The 14,240-nt window shown below is 41.0% G+C and overlaps 1 protein-coding gene across 1 annotated transcript in view; it reads left to right on the top strand.

Annotated features, from left to right (window-relative positions):
* The first annotated feature begins 8,962 nt into the window (after nucleotides 1–8,962).
* Nucleotides 8,963–14,240, top strand: part of UTP6 (UTP6 small subunit processome component) — a 10,887-nt gene continuing 5,609 nt past the window's right edge. Inside the window, exons 1-10 of the mRNA XM_005425737.3 lie at nucleotides 8,963–9,071; nucleotides 9,158–9,242; nucleotides 9,896–9,937; nucleotides 10,021–10,113; nucleotides 10,255–10,302; nucleotides 11,090–11,153; nucleotides 11,578–11,696; nucleotides 12,198–12,275; nucleotides 12,681–12,762; nucleotides 14,076–14,157. Coding sequence (XP_005425794.1) covers nucleotides 8,980–9,071; nucleotides 9,158–9,242; nucleotides 9,896–9,937; nucleotides 10,021–10,113; nucleotides 10,255–10,302; nucleotides 11,090–11,153; nucleotides 11,578–11,696; nucleotides 12,198–12,275; nucleotides 12,681–12,762; nucleotides 14,076–14,157 — 785 coding nt within the window. The 5' untranslated portion in view covers nucleotides 8,963–8,979. The remainder of the gene's footprint in view (nucleotides 9,072–9,157; nucleotides 9,243–9,895; nucleotides 9,938–10,020; nucleotides 10,114–10,254; nucleotides 10,303–11,089; nucleotides 11,154–11,577; nucleotides 11,697–12,197; nucleotides 12,276–12,680; nucleotides 12,763–14,075; nucleotides 14,158–14,240) is intronic.

Below are 14,240 nucleotides of genomic sequence, written 5' to 3'. Positions count from 1 at the left end.
AAAGAGTCTCTTCCTTTTTAAACTTGTTTAGATTTGCTGATCATATGTCCTTAAGGAGCACAGAGTATTCATGAGGTACAGTCCTCAAAAACTCTGAAATGTCATTCCCCATCCCTGGGAGTGTTCAAGGCCAGGCTGGATGAGGCTTGGAGCAGCCTCATCTAGTGGAAGGTGTCCCTGCCCATGGCACAAGTTGAAAGGAGCTTCAAGGTCCTTTTCAACCAAACCATTCTATGATTCTATGATTCATTCTATATTTGGAGCTTCACTGAATGGATGGCTAGAAAGAGGACAGGTCAATCATATTTACAAGTAATTTTTATTTATTTTGCACAATTAGAAGCAAGATAATTTCCTTTTAAAAATATATAAATAATTTCCTTTAAGAAAGATGGAAATCATAAGTTTTTTCAGAAGAAATGAGCTGTGGTGTGAGACTGTTGTGTCCTTGACCTGCCTGGTAATATAGACCCCTATAGATTTTACAGATGCATTTATTAAAACCCAAAACATTAAAACATTTTTCTTGTGTACATCTACATGAGATAACAGAAAGTTTGCCATATGTAGCAGATGACACTGAAAATGTGTTTTCTAATAGTCTAAAAAAGATGCAGTGTAATAGAGTGTGTCCGTCTGAAATTGACATAAACAGGTCAAATTAACACAGCAGAAGATTGTGATGCTGTATCTTTTTGCCATAAAGATAAAAAGTACCCTAACAGAATGTAGGGGGAAAAAAGGCAGTTTAATAAGTTTAAGATGACAAATGGAAGAAACAAACAATTGCAAACCAGGAGTGCTGTTGGAACAAAACCCTGAAATGAAAGCAGAAGTAAGTAGCAGAGGTGCTTTCATGCTGTGTCAGATTTTCAGTCTTGAGATGGTCAATCCATTCTTGTTTTCACATCCTGTTAGTGGGATTTGCATTTGATATCCAAAAGATCAGATTTGTTTCCTGCAGATTGAAAGCATATGCTACTTGTAAATCTCTCATTCCTATGGTTTTTTGCAGACTGTGCATACCCAGCATTCCTGTCATCTTTAATGGAAGAACTGCAGTGATTTTCCCCCTTCAGATATATATGTAAAAGAACATGCACATTTTATAGCCCTTTATGGATTTTTGTTTCATGTCATAGTTACATGATTTTGTTGATTGCCTGTAGTACCCCTATGGCCACACCACTTTCCAGCTTCCAGTCCTCCAAATTACTGTGTTTCAGCACAAGAATATTCACAAAAGACCTTTTTTTTTTTAAAGGAGAAATAAATACTTGTGTATTTGGAACTCAGTCTAAATGAAGGTTCTGTCAGTATTTTTATACTGCTTTCCTCACATTTTTAAACATAGATCTGTCTATATAGATTGTTAGCAGCTAACTAAATACTACTACAGATCAGTTTATCTTCTGGGAAATTAATATTGCATGTAACTTTGGAACAAAATAGTGCTTATGAGTGAAATAAATAAACTTTTGGTCAGTCTTCATTAAGGATTGGTTCCAGATTTGGGCCATCCTGAAAGGCAGGATGGGTCAGTATTTATTAGGGAACATTGTTATTCCCCACTGGTAAGGCACTGGAGTTGGGTGTTCAGGGTGTTGTTGAGAATAACAAATCCTCAGTGACTGTTCTGGGTACCTCTGTTTCTTAATTTTGGCCTTGAGTTAATGAGCAGAGTCAGTGGGATTCAAGGGCATTCAGTATGGAAAAGACTGTAATACTCCACTTCTCTGGTTAAATCCAAACCTTGTTTTCATGCACCCAGGTTCTCCTTCTCCCACCCTGTCCCCAAACACAGGTTTTCCATGACAGAAGTGAGGACACACAAATGCTCCAGAACCAAGACAAAGAAAACCATCTCATGCATAGATGGGAAGGTCCCATCTATGTCACTGTACTCCAAAACCAGACCCATTTCAGTGGCACCCCTTTCTTTCATTTACACAAATAAACTTCACTAGGTGCTCAGTTAACTTCGCCTGCAATAGTTATTAATTCATTTTTCAGTTCACATTTTTTATTTTCAGTCTGATTTAATGTAGATCAACAGTAATTGGCCATGGAACTTGTTAGATAAGTTACTCTTCCCTACCTACTTGGAAAACAAAAGTCAACACCCACTAAGTGTTTTCCCAGACTGTTGTAAACAGAGGCTACATAATATTACACCTGGAGAAAGGGAGCAGTTCCAGCTCCTTGAGTAACAGCACAGGAGCAGTTCCAGCTCCTTGAGTAACAGCACAGGAGCAGTAACAGCACAGGAGCAGTTCCAGCTCCCTGAGTAACAGCACAGGAGCAGTTCCAGCTCCCTGAATAACAGCACAGGAGCGGGTGCAGTACTGGGTGTATTTGGGATGGCAGGATTGTGCTGCTGTTGGGGTGGAAGTTCTCAGTTTCTGTCTGTTTTTTCTGCATATTAGTGTACAGTGCTGCCCTGGTTTAATAAGCAGGGAACTCAGCAAAGAGAAAATAAACTTTGCTGTAAGGGAAGCATTGTGGAGCACAGCAAAAGGGAAGAGTTGGGATCCCACATAGGGACCCAAGTGTGGCCATGAATGTCCTGTGTGTGCGAGAGGTTCACAGAGCAGCCACTTGTGATTCTCATTCACGTGTTTGGCTGGGGACTGCTTTTGTACAGAGCTGCTCAAATGTATTCCATCAGCACAGCACTCAAGGAACTTGGCCCTCAGGGAATTTAATGCACCCACAATGCCCAGCTTTCAGCCAGCAGGTTGCTCGTGTGTCTTGCGTTATTGCAGGGAGTGAAAAGTGAATGCACAGGATGTTTTGCACCAGGCAGTCACCTGCCTTCTGCTTTCACATGGTGAACAATCGGTGATAATTAGTAGTCAGAATTGCTTAGGACTTGTTTCTTAGAGTTCTCTTAGTGATGTTTTGCTGTATTTTTCATTACTCTTCTACACTGAAATTTTTTTCCTGATTTTCAGTTAATGATTTCTTTTTGCTTGGTGGCTTTTTAGCAGTAGTGTTTGTCATTAGAATCGAGATAGTGAACTAAAACTACTTGTTTCAAAAGCATTGTGAAAAGCCTGGGCCCAATAAAATTATTTGCTCTAGAAAGGTAGAACATCTCTTAAGATGATTAAAATGTAAAACCAGAAATATACTAACTACACAGAAAAAATCCATGCCAAATCTTGAAATTTAAATAGTTAACACATGGAAATGAACTAGGAATCATTCTAGTTCATGCTGTAATTTCAGAGATGCAGTATGTGTAACACACAAAACTGTCAAAAAATGATTCTAAGTGAATTTCAGTATTTGTGTTCTCTTAATTGAGTCCCGGAAACTGTGAAAGATATGGCAACTGAAACACTTCAGATGCAAACTTAATGATTAAACTCAGAAATGCAGAGATCAAAGAGAAACTGCTGGGAAGATCTGAGAATTAAGTCAGTTACAGATGTAAATAGAAGTTTCTGAACAAAAGGTCTGTTGACAGTGCAAGAATGAAATCTTCAATCACTCAAAAAGAAAAATATTGGAGGATCAAAGAACATGTCAATAGATAGTAAAATAAAACCTCAACTGAATTAGTTAGCTAATTAATTTCAGCTTTAAGTAAGGGATAAGTTTTAACAGGGACCAATTCTTTCTTTTGTGGCTAAACCAAGTACAGATTAATAAAGTGAGAATTTGGAATTTTATCACCATCAGTTACTTAAAGGATAAGATCAGGGCAGAAGCTGTGTTCCCAGTGTTGAACAGTTAGCACAGATTCACAAAATTCACACATGGGAAAACTTATCTACATGTTTCATAGGAGAGTTATCAGGGGTTTCGTGTTATCTGGGGCTTCATATGCCAGAGGTTGTTTCACAACACTTTTACAAGAGTTTATCTTGTTTTTGGAATGCTGCTTGGAAGGATATGATTCTGCATACTATAATCTGAATTATCCATACTCCAGAAGTAGTTTTACTGGTTGTTGTCATGACTGTGCTCAAAGTACTTTTACCATGCCAAAACCATCCCTATAGAAGGATGTGAGAAACGCAGTAGGAGGCAAATTGTGACCGATCCTAATTCCAGTTTTTGGAAGGAGAAATAAATCTGTATGTGGTATAGTGTATGCTTTTTGTTGTACCAGTACAATTGATGCTGGCACCAACATGCTTGCATTACAAAGATATGAGGCTTTGCTCTGAGGAAGTTCTATCTTTCCCAAAATTGCTACTTATGACATAGGTCACCCAAGGCCATGCCACAATTTCACCCACCCTTCGAAACACAGACAGGTTGGTGAGGTAAATTAAGCTTAGCATGACTCTGCTCCCCAGACCTCTGGCAACAGACAAGAAATAAATTAAATTAAAGATAATTAAGCAATATATCTTGTGGTGTTGACATTTTGGTGGTACTTAGGGAAGATGACTGATACAGTTTCAAATTGTTGAAATGTTACTGGCATTCCACTGGGTTATGAACTGGCAACTAGGACATGATGACTGACTAGTTGTAACTGCCCTGCTGCACTTAGACAGACTGTCAGCTACTCACCAACCAGCCAAAAGACAAAATCAAATTAAAGGCACACTCAGAGCCACTACTGTGCAAGCCCCTGGAGACCCTGAATAAGCAGATGGATCTTATACTGAGTGCCAGATGTGAATTGGCAAGGAAACAATTCCAGAGGCATCATTCCCCTTCACTGGAAATTCCCTGTGTATAGATGTTCAGATCTTGGGGCAAAACAGAATGCCTCAAAATGAGTAGGAGGAAAATCTGATTAATAAAAATTCAAGTTCAGAGCCAATGCAGAGAAGAAAGTAAAGGTTTTGCCTTTTAAAAGAGATGATATGTAAAGTATCAGATAATAGTTCTGTTAAGGCATTAAATGAAAGTATTTATATTTGTTGGTTTGAGGTTTTTTTTACCACTTAGAGCTGAAAAAAGAGAAGAGTGAATGAATGAAATTCCTGGAGGGATTCAGATCTAAAGTAGCAGGGTCAGTGCCAGCAAGCTGCAAGAGTAAAGCAACGCATTGACAAAGACCAGCATTTTTCTATCAGAATGGAAAAAATAACATCTGTCTAGGACATGTACCAGGATTAATCCTGGTATGGAACAGTCCAACTGTCCAACTGCAAAGTCTTAAATCTAAATCTTTGGATGCTCAGAGTGGAATTGCAGTGATGAAACCACTATTTATTCAGATTGACTGTTGGTTTTGGCAGGGGCAAAACCAAATCATAATGTAAATTATCTAATTACAAAACTAAGGAAGTTAATGTAGTCCAAAATTTGAGTTAGTCTATTTTTGAGAGTAAATTCCAAACTGTTTTATTAACAGATGTGCTCATATATCTTTAAATCGAAGTCCCACATGCTCAGTAAATGCTTTGAGGGCTTTGTTAAAAATATATCCCTAAGGGATGAACCACTGGCTCAACTGAATTCAGTGGAAACTTCTCAATTATTTTCATGAGGTCATAACATTAGTCTCATTGTTTAAAAGGCATTTTCATAAAGTACATGTTAATTATAAAATACTGTACATCTGGGGGCATCTTCTAAAAAGCTATAATTGTTCCTGCACTCAGGTGGTAAAATAGCAGAAATTTAAACTATAGATATAAATCAATTTGTAATTTAAATATTTGTCTTATGCACATTAATCATTAAATGTTTTAATATAGACAACACTTAAAGGAAATCCACTGTGATTATTCCTAATTCACAACGTATCCATTGCTTGCTGACATAATCTATAAATATTAAGCTGTGACAGCTTGCCAGAACTTCTCCATAAGGACCTACTGATGGAGATTTTCTAAAGAGATTTTATAAAAGCAGCAATCTGTGGGACCCTGCAGTTGGCAGCTGCAGCAGTTGTTTCTCCAGTTTTCCCAATAAGATTTGTTGAAACTCTCTGTATCGCAACGTCTTTATTGGTAATGGATCCCTCCTTAATTTGCACTGATGCATTTGGAATGTCAGCTTCCAAAACAAGGCACATGGGAGGCATTTAAAGTAGATTTTATGAAAGGGAAATGAACAAAGAGCATGTCAGGTTCCATTTTGATTTGCATGACAAATCCAGCATGCAGTGTTCTGGTGGGTCGGGCTGGGCTTGCCTGCCACTCACGGCATTTGTCACTTTGGTATGAGCACTTTTGACAGTCCGTTATGTTAATTGTTCTAAGGATTGTTTTGCTGGGAGAAGAAAAGGAAAGGCATTTTTACTTTTGTACTTGTTCCATCTACAGGAAAGGAGGGATATCTGAGGGAAGAAAAAATGTTTTCAATTGGGTTTTGATCTATTATTTTTTGTAAATACTCCTGCGGGGTCATCAACGAAGTTCAGTATTTTAAATCTTATTGTTACTCACTCTGTGGTTTTGAGTGGGAAGTACCAGGCCCCTAAACTAGAAACTTGGGGAGTCTATTGTTTTGGTGCACACCATTCTTTGATCCTTTGAGTCCCACAGTGATGGGTCCTGCAGAGTGGTTTGTGCTGCGCCTATGTGCTTCTATGGGATGATATTGTGGTGCTTTGACAAGTGCTACCAAGAAATTTAATGCCCTCTGGGGCCTTGTTGGACACCCATTGTTATCAGTGTGTGGGGAACTCTCAGATCTGTTGGTAGATCTGTGCGTGGGATTGAATTCTCCTGGAGGCACGTTCAAGGTGGAGGTTGCTGTGGCCCCTGAAGGTGCACACATTTCTTCATCATCTTCATCAAAACAGTCGTGGATGGTTTGGTGAGTTCCAAAGTTCCTGACCTGCTTCAGGTGGCAGAACATTAGAGGTGGATCACAGAACAGTATTTTCAGACTGACAGAACAATCAAACAAAGTTTCAGAAGACTCTGTTGTTTATGTTGGTGTCTCTCACCAAAATCAGTTACTGCTGATTTTCTGCCAAAGAAGAGCTGAATGGTTGAAGAGAGAGGACAGCAAGAAGATAGAAATAGAATTTTCCAGAAGTTTTCAGGTAATGGCTGGCATTTCCCTTTTAAATTCATAACTCCTACGCTGCATGTAGTGCTGTCATTTACATGTTGGAGTCTACATGCACCATGACAGATTAGCTCTAAGTACAGAAGGCTTTTTAGTATAAAATCATGCACTCAGATGCAAAAATACTCTAATGAAGTGAAATAAAACAGTAGTAATTCCAATCACACTCTTGCTCAGCAATTCAGTGTGCTAATGTTACTTTTGATGCCAAGCACCATCCTCCTTAAGGGCTATTTTAGTAAAATCTGTGGACTTGCACAAGAATCAGCTTGAGCTAGTGCATCTCAATATATCAAACACAATATAATTAACAAGTTACTGGTGATTTTGAATAACACTCTTCCACCACCACTGAGGACTGCTGTGCTGCTTTACTGAAAGCTGAACCCAGGGGGAGGTGAACTCACTCAGTTTTAGGTCCCAAGGGACTGAAGGCTTTGGCTCTCCAGTGGGGATGGCTGTGCTGGGAGGGCCGTGCCAATCCCCCTCCAATTCAGTGTAGGACAAGGAAGACTCCAAGGAGGACAGTCTCCATCAGGAATTGCCCTTGTCCTTGTGGGGTGGGTAAGCAGTCCCTTGGCACGAGGCAGCTGCAATCCAGAGCTGCTTGGGCCACCAACTTCTGAAAGCAGCACCAGTCTGCACTGCTTGGTCTTGTGACTGGATGGTGCCTCTCCATTTCCTGGTAGCTTTTCTGTTTGGGTACTTCTGGGAAAAACATGTCACTATTTCCTGTCAGAGTGAAAAGTTGCTAAACATGTGCCACTAAGAATTAGTTTAGTTTTTTCCTAATTGGTCCCAAAATTGAAAAAAGCCACCACAAATCCAAGCCACAGTAGGTGAAAAAAATTACTGCTGTTCTTGATAGTTCTTATAAAGTATTTAGTCTTACCTGTGTTTTTAAGAAAAGTCAATTGCTCAAGTTCTCGCTCTGTACTTGGGAACACCCGTTAAAACCTTTGACTGTAAAGGGAAAAATCACTCACTTTTTGTTGGCTGTTACATACTAATTCTGTGCCAGAAGACCTCTTGCCCTTAGTCTGCTGCCTCTTCCCCTTGTACTTGTTTTTTCAGAGACAAACACCTGCCTTTTCCCCCAGGAGGGAGCGATGGCTGTGACAGGGTAGGTTTGGAGGTGGGGTTGGTTCTGTAGCTGACCAGCTCAGCGACAGCAGTGACAAGTCAAAGCTAAGCAGCAGATACTGCTGTGGATAATATGCATTTAAGCAATTTTCACAATAAATTATCTCACATCTCAATTTTTATTTTCTGGAACGTCCCTAATTTCAGAAACAAAAATCTACTGTTGCCTGGTTTTATTGTTAATTTTCTCAGACTCATAGACCCATGGAATGTTCTGAATTGGAAGGGGCCTTAAAGATCATCTAGTTCTGACCATCTGCCATGGGTAGGGACACCATCCACTACACCAAGGTACTGCAAGCCCTGTCTAACCTGACCTTGAACACTTCCAGGAATGGGGAATCCACATGTTCTCTGGGCAACCTGGGCCAGTATCTCACCACCCTCACAGTAGATGATTTTTTCTTAAAAAAATTCTTTCGTGGAAAGAATGAAGGTACCATATGAGAGACAAAGAGCCTTTTTTCCTGGAGGAATCCCACCAAGAAGCAAAGTGCTGGGGGAGTTCCAGGCTGATGTCCCACCACTGAGCCTGGCCGATGCCATCGTGTTTAGCTGCATGGCTGGTGCCAAGAGGATGATGCCACACTCTTTTCGGTGATGTCCAGCGACAGGACGAGGAGCAATGGCCATAAACTAAAACACAAAACTAAACTCCCTCTCTGGAGACGTTCCAAAGCCGCCTCTTGCTGCAGGTGAGCCTACCTGGCAGGGAGGTCGGGCTGGGCGATCTCCAGAGGTCCCTTCCAACCCGACCGAGTCCGCGGAGGCTCTGCGGTCCTGGCCCCGCCAGCCGGGCAGGGGGCGGCAGAGGGCGCAGCGGCCACACGGAGCCCCGCGGCCATGGCAGAGCGCGTCGAGCAGCGGCTGGAGGATCGCATCCCGGAGCTCGAGCAGCTGGAGCGGGTCGGGCTCTTCACGCACAAAGAGATCCGGTGAGCGGGGCCGCGGCCCGGGCGGGCGGGTGAGCGCACGTGGTGCGGCCGGGAGCGCTCCGGGCGCTGATCTCCCGTTCCCGCAGGGCTGTCCTGAGGAAAGCCTCGGCTCTGGAGTACAAAATCCAGCGGAGAGCGCTGCGGAAGGAGGATTTCATTAATTACATCCAGGTAGGCTTCACCGAGCGGCAGAGCGGGGCAGTTCTCGGTGCAGACCCAGCTCAGTTAGACCCGGGTTTTGTAGTGACTCACGCTGGAAAAAGGTCAGAAAACGGAGACCCCCTCCTCAGCCGGTCCCTGGTGCTCCCCTGTGAGCGGCTGTTGGCGCCAGGGTATGAAGCATAGCCAGGAGTTGGTGCCCGAGTTTGGGGTCAGCCTTCTTCAGTGTTGTGACCTTTTCCTGTAGTTTCTTGTCTCTCCAGGGATGTAGAGCCCCCGGGTCCCTGATGTGCTGTGTAAAGGGGGAATGTGCACCCTGATGTGTGTAGTTAAGGGGAATTAGTAAGTTCAGTAATAGGAAACGGTTCCTGAAAGGGTGGTCGGGCACTGAACAGGCTGCACTGGGAATGGTCATGACCTGGAGCCTGACAGAGCTCAGGGGGTGTTTGGACAATGCTTTAAGGCACAAGGTGGGATTGTTAGGCTGCCCTGTGCAGTGAATGTAGAATTGTAGTGACCCAGCCAAAAATTACTGCTTATGTCTTCCTGACTGTAATGTTTTTTGTTCACCTGATCATCTATAACAAACTTGATGTAGTTTTTTCTTGCCTTGTTGTAATGTGCCTCCACATTTGCTGTTAAATGTTTTTTTCTTCCTATTCTAGTATGAAGTTAATCTGCTGGAACTGATCAAGAAAAGGAGAGCTGTAAGTTTGTCAGTTGTTAAGAGTGCAAAATACTTTATGCCAAATCTTCTATTGCAATACAATTGGTATTTTTTTCCTTCTAGCGCATTGGATATTCGTTTAAGAAGGATGAAATTGAGCATTCTATTCTGCATAGAGTCCACAGCCTGTTCAACCGAGCTACAGGGAAATGGAAAGTAAGTTTATTTGTACCGAGATTCGGAATTCTTTTTTTTCTGTATGCCAGGTCATTGTAGCAAGGGTGTGTTGTTTGTTGGCCAGTGTACAAGTGATTTTGTACATTGTGAGGTTGATTCTCTTCTTTTGATTTCCAACAGGATGATGTCCAGCTCTGGCTTTCCCATGTTGCATTTTGCAAGCAGTGGGTGAGTTTTCAGATCCTGATCTTAGATGGGTTGAGACTGATGCTTATTCATGTATTTGAAACTTGATTTAAAGATAGGGGTACAAACTTTACTGCTACATGCTGTAATACTGAAATAATTTTTATACTGTTGTTGGAGCTGCTTGGGATTTTCACTGATGTGTAGCAAGTGTAGAGTTTGAGAGTGAATTAGTATGAAATTTGATGCTTGCAGGGGCAAAGGTGAGGCTAACTGCATTAAATCTGGAATACCAGTTGGTTTGTGAGAACCATATTGGTTATACCTTCTCTGGAGGGAGTGATTCACTTGTTTGTGAATTGTGATTTTGCTTCAAATATTTATTAAAGTGACTGTGCTGAAAAGCCTAATTCTGTCAGTTTTGTACTTGATAAACTTACCTGTGCAATGCTTCACATTACTACCAGCACTGAAGTGTTGACATTTCTGTACTGAAGAAGGTGACTTTGCATGGTGGTGAAGGTGGCCAAAGGAAAATAGAATCTCTATCTCAGAGGGGAGTGAAACCATAGGTTTGGGACTTGGCAACATTTGTGTTGGCTGTGTGGTTCAGAAAATTTGAGTAAGCCATGCTACTCTAATGTGGTGACATTTAAATGCTGGTCACTAGTGAGTAAATATGAGAAGCTTTCTGCTGTAGGTAAAGTAGCAGAGAAGCATCTTTTTCAGAGCACTTGTACTACAGCTTGTGACCTTTCCTACTGAAACGCTGGTGCTGGGGGTTCAGTTCAGTGCCAGAGGGGGTGAAACAAATCTGCTTCTTTTACAGAACGCAAAACATCAACTCAGTAAGGTGTTTTCTACCATGTTGGCCATTCATTCCAATAAACCAGGTAAATAACACAATGGTGAGTGCTGCATAAATGCCTCAACGTGGATTGTCTGGTGTTAGTTTACGTTCTTGTAGATCTCAGTTCAAGCTGTTGGGCTGAAGTTCCTACTCTCTGTTCTTTGCCTTGCTGCTGCTGCAGAGAAGGGCTCTGACAGGGCTTGTGCTGGGCAGTCATAAAGGGATGTGAAGTAGGGATGAATTCCCAGGTGGACTGGGGGCTCAGTAGATGTAGAAGCAAGAGATGTCAATTGCTCATGACAGCCTTTTGGCTTTTGAAGGCATCATTAGATCTGTAGCTAAACCAGATTAAACTTCCTGGATCTGCCTGTCTGCTTTACAGTTTTACGTGGGAGATAATCAGTCTTATTCTGGGGCTGAGCTCATGTTGAGAGGTTAAATAACTTTATTTATGTCACCTGTTGCAGCACTGTGGATTATGGCAGCAAAGTGGGAAATGGAGACACGACTGTCATCAGAAAGTGCCAGGCACTTGTTCCTTCGTGCTTTGCGCTTCCATCCTGAGTGCCCCAAACTTTATCAAGAAGTGAGTTCCTGTTTTTCTTCTGTGACCACCTACTTGTTCAATCAGAGCAAGTCAATTCAGCATGTTTCCCAGATCTGTCTGGGACAACTGTTTCTTGCTGATGGGGAAACTTGTTTTTCATCCGCAGGAAAATGTAAAAAATATTGTAAAAAACCAACCCCAAAATTCCTTTCTAAGGTACTTTTAAGCTCTGCTAGGACATAGTTGTCAGGCTTAGTCTGGCCCCTGTCTTTGTTGAGGAACTTGGTTTTCTTTAGGAGCAAGTTAAGGTTTAAAGAAGGACTAAAAATGATCATTGCTACCTGATGGAAATTTCTGGGCAAATACCCAGGGTAGATAGTGGTAGGTGCACAAGCCTTCAAAAACCAAGGCTCTGGGACATGTGTGGGATGTGTCAAAGTCCTGATTTGTATCTACCCAGAGCTTGTTTTACCCTGTTTGTGGACTTAGATTTTTATGATTTATCCCCAGAGTAATTTCATTTTGTTGTCACTCTTGCAGTATTTCAGAATGGAGCTTATGCATGCTGAAAAACAGAGGAAGGAGAAGAAGGAATTTGAACAAGCAAAGATGGACCTGGTAGGTCAGCTAAACTTACTTAAGAGATATTGTCTGCTTGTGTATTACGTGTTGAAATTCACAGGTTTGGATTAATGGTTTATTTGATAAGTTTTTGTTCATGTCCTGCACCTGTGTGGAGCTTTTCAAGTATTTGCTGATGCTCAGCTCTAATACTTCATACATTTATTTCTTCTTTGCATTTGTAGAGTCTTTCACTACATTTCCTAGTCTGAAAATTAACAGTAATTTCTGGAAAGTAATAGTCAAACTTCCTGCCTCATTTCTTTCTAGTTGATTTGTACAAATTACGTAAAAATAGACTTGCATGAAGAAAAAATGTCGTCTGATTTTTCTTTCCCTGTTTGCAAAAACGTTACCTGAGAAAGGACAATAATTTCTTCAATTACATGTTTGATATTTCAGGGGGAATTCAATTACTCTGAAGAAATTCTCAACGGGGAGATGGCTCGCATAGTCTACAGGGATGCTTCTCAGAAAATTAAAGGTGAATGAACATTTCTTGTACTTATTCATTAAGAAAATTTTAACCTTTAACCCAGTTCTGCAGTAGTCAATGCTGATAGACTTGGCTTCATGAGATCCTTTTTTCAAATACACCATTTTTTGTCGCTGTTGAGGCGGTCGCGACACAAAGCAGAGACCTCAGACAGTCTCAGTTGGCAACAGTTTATTTCTGAACATGGCTAACTTTTATACCCTTTTCAATTGTTTATACTTCTTCTATGCTAACTATTGGCCACAATAAATCAACATAATACTATTGGTGAAGAGTTATAGTGACTTCACATCCAGCTGCAAGATTCTCTTATCTTTTTCTCTCGATCTCCTTGGTTACAGCCTTGGAGAGAGCTCCTTATCAGCTTCTTCTTACTTCTTGACTTCTTCTCGCTCCTTTAGCTAACAGCCCCGCTGTTAGCCCCTTCCACAATTTTTTCAGTAGAACCTATTAAATGCTAGAGTATAAATTAATTATAGTTCTGATTGCATGTCTTTCCTGCAGGCTGACATCTCTTCCAGCACAGCAGCTTTCAGGCTGAGGAGGCCTAGTGCTGGGTTACAGCCTCAAACTTGATTGTTTAAAGAAAGAAAACTGAAGGGCTGTTCAGAGTGACACACTTCTTTTACTTTGCTGAACATTAGATCACAACTAATCAGCTACCACAAGTGGCAAAAAAGTAAGAATTCAGACTAAAACCAGGCTAAATTATTTAAAATTAAGCAGGCTTGGTAAAAATAAACCATTTTATTGAGAGAATTGGGTAGAATAGCTGCAGATTAGTAGCAGGTATCTTTGACTGCTCATGATTCATGGGGATATTTTGGAAGACTGGGCAAAATACAATAACAAACATTGAAAATTATTGGGGAAAAAGGACATTAGAGGAAATTTCAGAAAGAGTTGGTTTAATTTAATTTTCTGTAGAAATACTGGAAAAAATAGGCATACAAATGATTTGTAAGCACCTAAAAATATTAAGGTGAGTAATGGCTGGTGGGCATTCACAACGGTCTGATTATGTCCAGTCATGTCACTTGGCATTTTCAAAGGTAAGTTGTGGAGATGCAAGATGGACACATTTCATGGACATCTATTTTGTGCAGCTTTGGAGAGATCTGTCCTAAGTGTGGAGCATTTTGTGTTTTCATGGCAGGGTCAAGTGAGGGAGTAGAGGAGATGCTGATTAAATTTGCACGTGGAACCAAGCTACAGAAATGCAAAGTGCAGTTGATGTAATATCTTGAGGAATTCTTCAGCAAATACTCAACTTGATAGTTTTATCTTCTCTTGAAATGTAGGTGTTGAGTTCCAGCTGGCTGTGCTCTCTATTGCAAAGCTCTTTGATTTTACCCAAGATTTGCAAAAAGAAATCCTTGAAAGGTGAGTTGTGGCTTTGTGTTGTATTTTTACTTTAATTTGGTTTGGTTTTTAAGAAACACATTCTCATAAGTTAGAGTTGTAAC

Source organism: Geospiza fortis, unplaced genomic scaffold, assembly GCF_000277835.1.
Source record: "Geospiza fortis unplaced genomic scaffold, GeoFor_1.0 scaffold221, whole genome shotgun sequence".
NCBI classification, from domain to species: Eukaryota; Metazoa; Chordata; class Aves; order Passeriformes; family Thraupidae; genus Geospiza; species Geospiza fortis.
This window is presented reverse-complemented; position numbering and strand designations above follow the sequence as displayed.